Raw genomic sequence first — 10,287 nt, forward strand, 5'->3', positions numbered from 1 at the left:
AGTGAGCCAAGATTGTGCCATTTCACTCCAGCCTGGGCAACAAGAGCAAAACTCCGTTTCAAGAAAAAAAAAAAAGAATGTTACTGTGTTCTAGCAATATAGAGCCTTGCTTAAAAGATGATAAACGTTCTTTGCAATATGTTATATATGGGATACTAAATTACAGATTTGCTAATTTTATTTCTTTACAGACTACAGACTGTTCTTATTCTAGCTTTAGTTGAACTTAATAAACTTGGGATGAATTATAGTCCTAAAGTAAGCAGAAAATATAACTTAATTACTTGATAATTTAAAATATATAAAACCTAAATTTAAATAAATTAAAATATATAAAACCTAAATTTTCTAGTTAATGCTTAAATTCTTTTTCTAGGAGGAATTCATGGATGCTGTTTGTGACGGTGTAGGCTTAGGAATGAAGATTTTATTAGATTCTGGACTGGAAAAAGCAAAAGAACTTCAGCATGAACTCTTCAGGCAGTGTACAAAAAATGAGGTAAGATGAATAAAAGAATATTCTGTACAGTACTAAATAATATATAAAGTTGATTTTTTCAGTCAACAAATTAGATTTCTATGAATTCATATGTTTTAATTTGTTTTGAGTTATTTTTCACTGAAGAGGCTGAAATAATGATTTTATGGTGATATTTTCCCAAGTTAAGAATCTTGAGTCACTGCAGCCTCTATTGTTAATATTTTGCTTGGTCCGGTTGCAGCTATTTTCAAGAATTCAGTCTGTTAACTCCTAAGCAGAGAGTGGAGTGTGGTAGTGACACCTAGTGTTCGCTTTCTGCTTGTCATTTTCTTCCTTAGCTTTGTTTAGTCCTCTCCTCTTCTAAGAATGGAAACCATTAGTAACATTTATTGATTCAGTATCTTGAACTAAATATTTTTCTGGGGCACTCACATAAGATATTTTATATCAAGATACAGAACCAATAAGCATTTCAGAGATTTCCTAAAATATGTGTCCTCCTATCCTCCAGCTAACCAACATTACTTAGTACCTTAGGAAAGATCTGGGTTTTAATATTAGAAGACATGTATTTGAAACCTGGTTCTATCACTTTCCACTTATCATTTAGCAAGTCACTTAATGCTCTGACCCTGTCATGTAAGCATACCTACATCACAGGCTGTAAACTATTTATTGATTAATTTCCTCTGACAGTTATTGGACTAGGTGCTTTACATGTAACAGTGGTAAATCTTAGCCATTTCTATAATGGATTTGTACTTTGTCAGTAAGAAAAAGCCCTGTGAATATCATGTTTCATATTCATATCACTATTCAAGGTAGAAATTTATATTTTTCATTTCATTGAATTGGAGTACTTTGCCTAATTACCCAACTATTAAGCCCTGAGCCAGGATTTTATATTCTGCCTGACTCCAAAACTCAACATGCTACATAAATAAGTTTTTAAAACTATTGTTCATGCATTAATTTTCTTTATTGACAATTACTGTTAGTGAAGTGAGGATTAGGAAGATACAAATTCAAATTCTTATGAGACTGAATTTCAGAGACTTGTCTGTTTTAGAGTCTTGTAACAACATATTAAAACCATATGGATGGTGGCTCATGCCTGTTAATCCCAGCACTTTGGAAGGCCAAGGCTGGAAGATAGCTTGAGTCCAGAATGCGAATCCAGCCTGGGAATCATAGCGAGACCTTGTCTCTACAAAAAATACAGAAATTAGCCAGACATGGTGGCATGCACCTGTAGTACCAGCTACTCCGGAGGCTGAGGCAGGAGTATCACTTGAGCCCAGGAGTTTGAGACTGCAGTGAGCTGTGATTGCACCACTGCATATCAGCCTGCGCGACAGAGCAAGACCTCGTCTCAAACAAACAAACAAACAAAAACCATCCCTGTCCATTCCATTGCTCTTGCTGGAGTCAGGTGGCTGGGGCAGTGCTACCTGGGGACAATTAGGTTCCTGAGATCTTAGCTACTAGGATGTCTCCTCATTTATGTACATATTGATTGATCTAGAAAAGTAGATCATGTGGAGGACTATTGGCTTCTGTCCCTCTGGGTGGTTGTTTCTGGGAAGGCATGGAGTAAATTAGTTTTTTTGTTGTTGTTTAGAAAAAACTTTGGTATTAATGTACTTCTAGCTTATCTTAGAATCTGAGGTGAAACTCTGTGTAAGCCACAGAGATTCTCCATCCCTTTGCTCATACTACAGGGTTATATAGATTTCTCTCTGCCCAGAAAAACTCCATCTCAGAATAGGGGAAAGACATGGAACATTAAGCTGCTCTCCTACTTCCTATGTAGCCTTGAACAACTTACCTGAGCCTCAGTAGTTCCATTTTTAAATGAGGATGATCATACTTATTTCATAAAATTGTTCTGAGGATCATATGAGATGAAGAAACAACGTATATGAAAATGCTAAAAATGTAGTGCCTGGCAAATCTTAAGTTATTCATCTTATTTGCATGTGTTCTCTTTTTTCTCAACATATGTCTGCCTCTCTCACCTTGTGTTTTTTTGTTTTAAAAAATAAAAACACGGCTGGGCGCGGTGGCTCATGCTTGTCATCCCAGCACTTTGGGAGGCCGAGGTGGGCGGATCACGAGATCAAGAGATCAGACCATCCTGGCCAACTTGGTGAAACCCCATCTCTACTAAAAATACAAAAATTAGTTGGGCATGGTGGTGCACACCTGCAGTCCCAGCTACTCAGCCTGGAGAATCGCTTGAACCTGGGAGGTGGATGTTGCAGTGAGCCAAGATCGTGCCACTGCACTCCAGCCTGGCAACAGAGCAAGACTCCGTCTCAAAAATAAATAAATAAATAAAAAATAAAAATAAAAACACATTGTTACTAAATTTAGGAGCTCATATTGTCACTAAATCAAGCTTGCGCTCCAATAGACATGAGGCTGATTTCAGTTCCATAGCGCAACTTCGAAGAAAGGGACATATTGGGCTGTCAAAGGCTCATTCAGACCACCACTGACATCTCAAATTTGGTTTTGCTCAGCAACAGCACCATTTATCACTAAAACACTTCACCATATTTGCAAAGTGATACCACTTTTGCAGTCTATCACTATTGCAAAGAATTTCTGCTGGCAATAAGTGCAGAAGGGTATAGAATAAATTAATGAAAAGTATAGATGAAATAATATATGAGAATGTGCTTAGTAAGCTGTTGAAGTAGGTGCAGGCATTAGCCTTGGTATTGTTTTGAGGAAATAAGCAGCAAAAGGGCCAGGCCCATCCTGTATACAATTGACCCTATCTGCATACCCTCCTTTCTCTCATTTTCTTTCTATAGTATGACAAACCTGTACTTTGTTATTCATGGTAGGGTTTTAGTTTATCTATTCTTGTAAGTTAAAACTCCTTTAAAAACCTATAGAAGAATAATAAAATATCCAAAGAAATAGAAAATAAGCTGAAACACAAAAGGCATGGAGCTACAATTTTAAAGCTGGAGCCAGGAAGGAAAAATAATTTGGATATTCTTTTGGATTTTTTTTTTTTTTTAAACCACATAGAACAAATCTGAATTAGGGCTAGGGAAGCTCCCTGGGAGTAAAGCCAATTAAACACTGAAAAAGAATCCTCTGGCAGAAATTGAGCAGGAAAGCACCTTAGGGGGCAGCATTGGATAGAATAAAAGCAAAGGCTTAGAATTTAGATGTGGGCTCCCACCCTAGTTCTCAGTCTTAGTTGTTAGGAACCAAGGTCTGTTTCTTACCTATAAAATGAGGTATACCATGGACAGCATAGGACTATAATAGAGAATCAAATAACAAAACGTTTGTAAAGTTCTTAGAGTATAGTATTTGCTTGATATGTTACTTACCCCCTTCCAAGGGAAATTTAGAAATTTCATATCTATAAATATTTAAGTATAACACAAAATCTGTTATTATAACAGATATTAGAGGGTATCCATATTTAACATAGCAATCAATGTGCAATTTATTTTGAAAGAAATTATTAGTGAATACAGGTGAATTAGACTGATTATTTTCCCATGTCACAGGTAAATAGAAAATACAGACTAAGTACATGATCAATGTGTTTAAAAGGAGAGTAATTGCTATAGCTTGAAATTTTTTATGTAAATAAAATAAATGAGAGAGATTATAAAGTTGAGCTCTTAAAAGTGAAATAAACTTATTTGGAAAGAAGTCAATGTGCAATTTATTTTTGAGGAAATTTCACATGTATGATTGAAGTACTCTCAAGCTATTTAATTGCAATCCCAGAAATAGGACTCCAATCTTTGGGCTTCTAGATTAGAATTTTTAAAAAGTCTGGTCCCATGCAATTCTATGATTTTTGTACTTCTGAATAATAAAGTATAATAAAATATTTTAACATTCTCTATAGGTTACCAAAGAAATGAAAACTAATGCCATGGGATTGATTAGATCTCTTGAAAACATCTTTGCTGAATCGAAAATTGTAAGAGAAGCTTTAAATTGATTTTAATTTTGCTTATTTTTTATCATTTTGCTTGGTTCAAACGTAGATATTTTTATTTCAGTGTTTATCCTCAGCCAGAGACAACTCTTTTGTGTATGTTTAATTGTAGCATGTAAGATAGCTCTTTGTCTTTTTTATGTGTGTCATAACTTACTAGTTCTAGTAATGGATAAAGGATTGTATAGAAATTTATTAATATATCTTTCTTATTGCTACTGGTTTAATAACTGTCATCTTTTGCTTGGATGGTCATTATAGGCTAAAAAATTGTGTTTAATAATCATTGTTCTCAAAGATTTTAAAATACAGGTGAATTAGATAGATTATTCCCATGTCACAGGTAAAGAGAAAAATTAAGTATATGATCAATGTGTTAAAAAGGAGAGTAATTGCTATGGCTTGAAAATTTTTATTTAAATAAATGAGAACTATTATAAAATTGAGCTCTTAAAAATGAAATAAATATATCTTTTAAAGTATTGAATAATAAATGGCACTGTTACTTTATTCCATTCTCATGTAATAGGATGACAGACTTTGAAAATTAATTGAAAATTCTGATTTCTTTTGAAAACAGTAGTTACTGTTGTATTTTGGTCTCGCTTATAGAAATAGAGTTATGCACTGGTGAGGAAATTAAACTCTCTTTCTTAAAGAGAAGATTCTGGCAATTAAAATCATATTGACTGAACCTTACTGCCATTAAGCCTGTTAATGTATTATTTTAAATATTAACTTTATTTATACAGAAAAGTTTCAGAAGGCAAGTACAAGAAGAAAACTTTGAACACCAAGATTTCAAGAAGATGGTTAATCATGCTCCAGAATTCTTAAAGTTAAAACATTGCTTAGAGAAAGCTATTGAAATTATTATTTCTGCACTGAAAGGTATATTCTCCAAATGGAGTTTATAATCAGAATTTTATATTTTAAGGAACCTTAGACATCTTTTTTTTTTTTTTTGAAACGGAGTCTTGCTCTGTCACTCAGGCTGGAGTGCAGTGGCTTGGTCTCAGCTCACTGCAACCTCTGCCTCCTAGGTTCAAGCTATTCTCCTGCCTCAGCCTCCTGAGTAGCTGGGATTACAGGCGTGCACCACCAGGCCTGGATAATTTTTGTATTTTTAGTAGAGATGGGGTTTCACCATGTTGGCCAAGCTGGTCTCGAACTCCTGACCTCAAACAATTCACCCACCTTGGCCTCCCAAAGTGCTGGGATTACAGGCATGAGCCAAGTCCCTGGCTGACATCTTTCCTTTTTATTTCTAACCTTTTCATTATTTTAGTCATTAACTGAAGCCTACCCAATGCTACTTCACTGATATTAGTTACCCATATAGGAACTTGTATTTATAATTAAATTCCCACTTAATATGTGTATCAGTACTTCTACCGAAATAATTAGATCCTGAAAAACCAAGTGCTTATCTAGCAAATAAACACTTTAGTTGACTAATCTTAAGTAGTTTGGAATTGTTTGGATAGGGTCACTTTGACTTGAAAGATAGCTAGAGTCTATAAAAGTCATAAATACCTGATGAAAACTGAAAAGGCTAATTAACTTTTCCCTCTCTCTCTTGCATATAGGATACAGTAGTGATGAAAATCTTCTCCAGACTTGTGTTGAAAGTATTCGCAACTTGGCCAGTGATTTTTACAGTGACTTCAGTGTGCCTTCTACTTCTGTTGACAGCTATGAGAGTAAAGTAACTCACGTTGTACACCAGGAACTAGAATCTCTAGCTAAGTCTCTCCTCTTTTGTTTTGAATCTGAAGAAAGCCCTGATTTGTTGAAACCCTGGGAAACTTATAATCAAAATACCAAAGAAGAACACCAACAATCTAAATCAAGCGGGATTGACGGCAGTAAGAATAAAGGGGTACCAAAGCGTGTCTATGAGCTCCATGGCTCATCCCCAGCAGTGAGCTCAGAGGAATGCACACCCAGTAGGATTCAGTGGGTGTGAATACTGATGTGTAGGCACTTTTATGACCACCCATGAAAGAAAAAGAACACTAGCTAGGCAATTTTCTTTATGCAGGAGAGTTTAAGAGAAATCAGTACAGATATTTCAAAAAAGTCCATGTCTTTTTATCTTTAAAATATCTTTTTACCAAGGCCGGACGCAGTGGCTCACGCCTGTAATCCCAGTACTTTTAGGAGGTGAGGTGGACAGATCACGAGGTCAGGAGTTCGAGACCGGCCTGGCCAACATGGCGAAACCCCGTCTCTACTAAAAATACAAAAATTTGCCGGGCGTGGTGGCGCATGCCTGTAATCCCAGCTACTAGGGGGGCTGAGGCAGGAGGATTGCTTGAACCTGAGAGGCAGAGGTTGCAGTGAGCTGAGATCGTGCCACTTCACTCCAGTCTGAGCAACAGAATGAGACTCAGTCAAAATAAATAAATAAATAAATAAAATATCTTTTTATCTTTAAAGTGTTTAACATTGGTATACTATCTGTAGTTGGTTCATTAGTCTGTTTATAGTTATTTTCTCATGAGTGGAAACCTGAACAATCAGTTACCTTTGTGCCTATGCCTTCTCTCTCCTCAGACAGCTGGGATGATGTTTATGGTGAAATGGCCTATACAAGTTTAACTAAGACAACTTAACTTGCATTGTTAATCAAAAACTCTTTTCTCAAAGGGTTAACTGGTGGCCAGTTTGAATAGTATGTTCAAGGGTGTAGCTTCCTGTTTCTTTCCAAATTATAAGTAGCTACCTAAATATAGTATAATTATATATTAATAATATGGCTTGCTGGCATAATAGTTTACCCTGTTATCTGTGTTCTATAATGGGGGCTGTATGAATATTATTTAAAACTAATTAAATGTTGTCAGAATTATACTAAACTGTTGGGTGAGGTTAGGAGATCAGAGGCTGGACCTTCTCTTGATAATGCTTGTTTTGTTGAAGGTATAATGAGATAATTTGTATATGATTCGATGAAGATTAAAGATCCTTATATTCCACAGCTTTAAAAAAAAACCTTTATTTATGATCAAGTAATAAAGATAATATTCTACTTGTGGGATCTTACATTAAGGAAATAGTTTGACATTTTTGATCTCAAGAGTATGTATAATTTGAAGAGATACTTAGTAACTATGCTTGGGTGATATTGAGCAGTTCCTAAAGAATAATTCATTTAGGCCGGGCGCGGTGGCTCACGCTTGTAATCCCAGCACTTTGGGAGGCCGAGGCGGGCGGATCACGAGGTCAGGAGATCGAGACCATGGTGAAACCCCGTCTCTACTAAAAATACAAAAAAAATTAGCCGGGCGTGGTGGCGGGCGCCTGTAGTCCCAGCTACTCGGAGAGGCTGAGGCAGGAGAATGGCGTGAACCCGGGAGGCGGAGCTTGCAGTGAGCCGAGATCGCGCCACTGTACCCCAGCCTGGGCGACAGAGCGAGACTCCGTCTCAAAAAAAAAAAAAAAAGAATAATTCATTTAAATAACCTGATCCTTTCATTTGCCCTTTTCAAATTTAGATACTACTTGTACATTTGGCATAACTAGTTGAAACTGGCCATTAGTACCATTAATAAATCTAATAGTTTCCTTGTTAGGAAGAGATTGTAAGTAAATATGGTCATTGCAGTCAAAACAGTATTAGTGAACCTTGTGTGGTATTTTCAAGCTCTTTAAAATGGTACAATATAGCACATTTGCTTTCATTTCTTTTTTATTTTTGGCATTTGACCTTGTATTCTTTCTGAAGCTCTATATGTATTTTTATTAGTCGATACTCTGGCAAGTAGCACTTTGCTTGTCCAGTTTGCTGGAGTGTAGATGTACAAATGAGTATTTCCTGGGAGGTGCACTTCTTTGAAGAACTTCCTAAAGTATCTGTATAGTAGTTTTCATCTTAATGTTCAGTATTTAATCTTCAGTTTGTGCTTTGTAAACTCATGACTTAATTGGTCAGAAACTTTTTAGTGTCTTCATAAAATTTTGTATATATATTTATACTAAATACATTGCGATACTGTATTTGAATGAATGGTGAAAAAATATTTGCTGTTGGAATCATGTGCACTGACAAGAAATGTTATAAAGAGAATGCCTTTAATAAATCTTTTCAGCATTAGAATTGCCTCTTGGGCTATGCTCTTTTATTTTACTGATTTTCTTTGTTTACTTTACTCTTCATTCAAAATAGCTCTGCCTTGATAATAGCTAGGCTAGTGTTGCAAATCAAGTTAATAATTAGGAAACACTAAACAAATATTAATATTGTCGTAACAACTGTTTTTTTTTTAACATTGTTCTGCCTCTCTTTAGTTGATTATGCCTGGAATAGATTTATCACCATGTGGTATGTGGAAAGAGCACGAGCTTTGGAGTTTGACATATTTTTCACACGTTTGGAGTGTGAATCCCAGCTAGGCTGCTTAGTAACTACCTGACCTTAGACATGTTACTTACTGTCTTCACTCCCATTCCTTCATCTGCAGAAAGAAAAGTAATACCCGCCTCATGGACTATCTATCTATGAGCATTTAGTGAGAAAAATGTGGGAATAACTCCTGGCAAGTAGTAGACTGTTAGTGAATTTATTTTCTGTCCTTTTCATTACCAGCTACAAAACCCTTGTTATGTATATAAGATCACACTTGGTGTAGGCATATGCCATTTATAACATTCTGCCAATGTACCAAATTGTATTGCAGTCCCGTATGTCATACTTGAAAATATATCCACTGTCATTTTGTTCCATGATAATAAATGGACAATAAAGATAACTAAACATCTTACTGCTCTTAAAGAAGGTATAATGTGCTACGTGTCCTCCATGGAGTCCATCTGAAAGTTTTAGCAAAAGGTTGTTTTGTCTAGTTAGCTAACTAGCATACTTGAGTTTACAGAGCCTAACTATGTGCCAATAAGCATTTCAAGGTTTTCCCTAAATATGGAAAGTAACAATCATAGGTGAGGGGAAAAGGTTTCAATAGTTTGGTTCAGTTAGTATAAAGCTTATGTGCCCAGCTTCCTGTGCATGATTCATCAGGTAAGTTTGTGCTCTGGATTTTGCAAGTTATAGTCATTGCATGATATAATCAAGACTGAGCTTTTTCATCTTTCTTCCTTTAGCCAGTATTAGTTTATGGGATTTTTAGATGTGGAGCATGGCCATTTAGTTTGTTTTAATATCTGATAGCTAGGTTCATTCATTCATTCCAATAATTATTTACTTAATTCTAGGTATGCTGTTGGTGTTAAGCCATAGCAACCTGAAAAGATTAGATTGCCTCATGGACTTTTGAAAGGCCCAACTTGTTGGATTCCGGTTGTTCATCACATATTTTCTCAATGCCAAAGACCTCTAAACACGCTAAACTCAGCCGGGTGCAGTGGCTTATGCCTGTAATCCCAACACTTTGGGAGGCTGAGGAGGGTGGATCACTTGAGGCCAGGAATTCAAGACCAGCCCAGCCAACGTGATGAAACCCCATCTCTATTAAAAATACAAAAATTAGCCGGCATGGTGGCACATGGCACACCTGTAATCCTAGCTACACAGGAGGCTGAGGCAGGAGAATGGCTTGAACCCAGGAGGTAGAGGTTGCAGTGAGCCTAGATCACGCCACTGTACTCCAGCCTGGGTGACAGAGCGAGACTCTGTCTAAAAAAAATAATAATAAACAGGCATGACAGTGCATGCCTATAATCCAGCTATTCGGGAGGCTGAGGCATGAGAGTCGCTTGAACCTGGGGGGCAGAGGTTGCAGTGAGCCAAGATTGCGCCACTGCACTCCAGCCTGGGAGACCGAGGGAGACTGTCAAACAAACAAAAAACCAAACAAAAAACACA

The 10,287-nt window shown here is 36.5% G+C and overlaps 1 protein-coding gene across 4 annotated transcripts in view; it reads left to right on the top strand.

Annotated features, from left to right (window-relative positions):
* The window catches only part of KIF14 (kinesin family member 14), a 68,923-nt gene extending 60,389 nt beyond the window's left edge, over positions 1-8,534 (top strand). For 3 of the 4 annotated variants that reach the window (XM_032137061.2, XM_032137062.2, XM_058430786.1), the window contains 4 exons: positions 377-499; positions 4,371-4,445; positions 5,216-5,354; positions 6,053-8,534. In XM_032137061.2, coding sequence (XP_031992952.1) covers positions 377-499; positions 4,371-4,445; positions 5,216-5,354; positions 6,053-6,432 — 717 coding nt within the window. In that variant the 3' untranslated portion in view covers positions 6,433-8,534. The remainder of the gene's footprint in view (positions 1-376; positions 500-4,370; positions 4,446-5,215; positions 5,355-6,052) is intronic. The other variant, XM_032137063.2, reaches the window with a different exon arrangement.
* Positions 8,535-10,287: the final 1,753 nt, after the last annotated feature.

Source organism: Hylobates moloch, unplaced genomic scaffold, assembly GCF_009828535.3.
Source record: "Hylobates moloch isolate HMO894 unplaced genomic scaffold, HMol_V3 SCAFFOLD_18, whole genome shotgun sequence".
Taxonomy (NCBI): Eukaryota; Metazoa; Chordata; class Mammalia; order Primates; family Hylobatidae; genus Hylobates; species Hylobates moloch.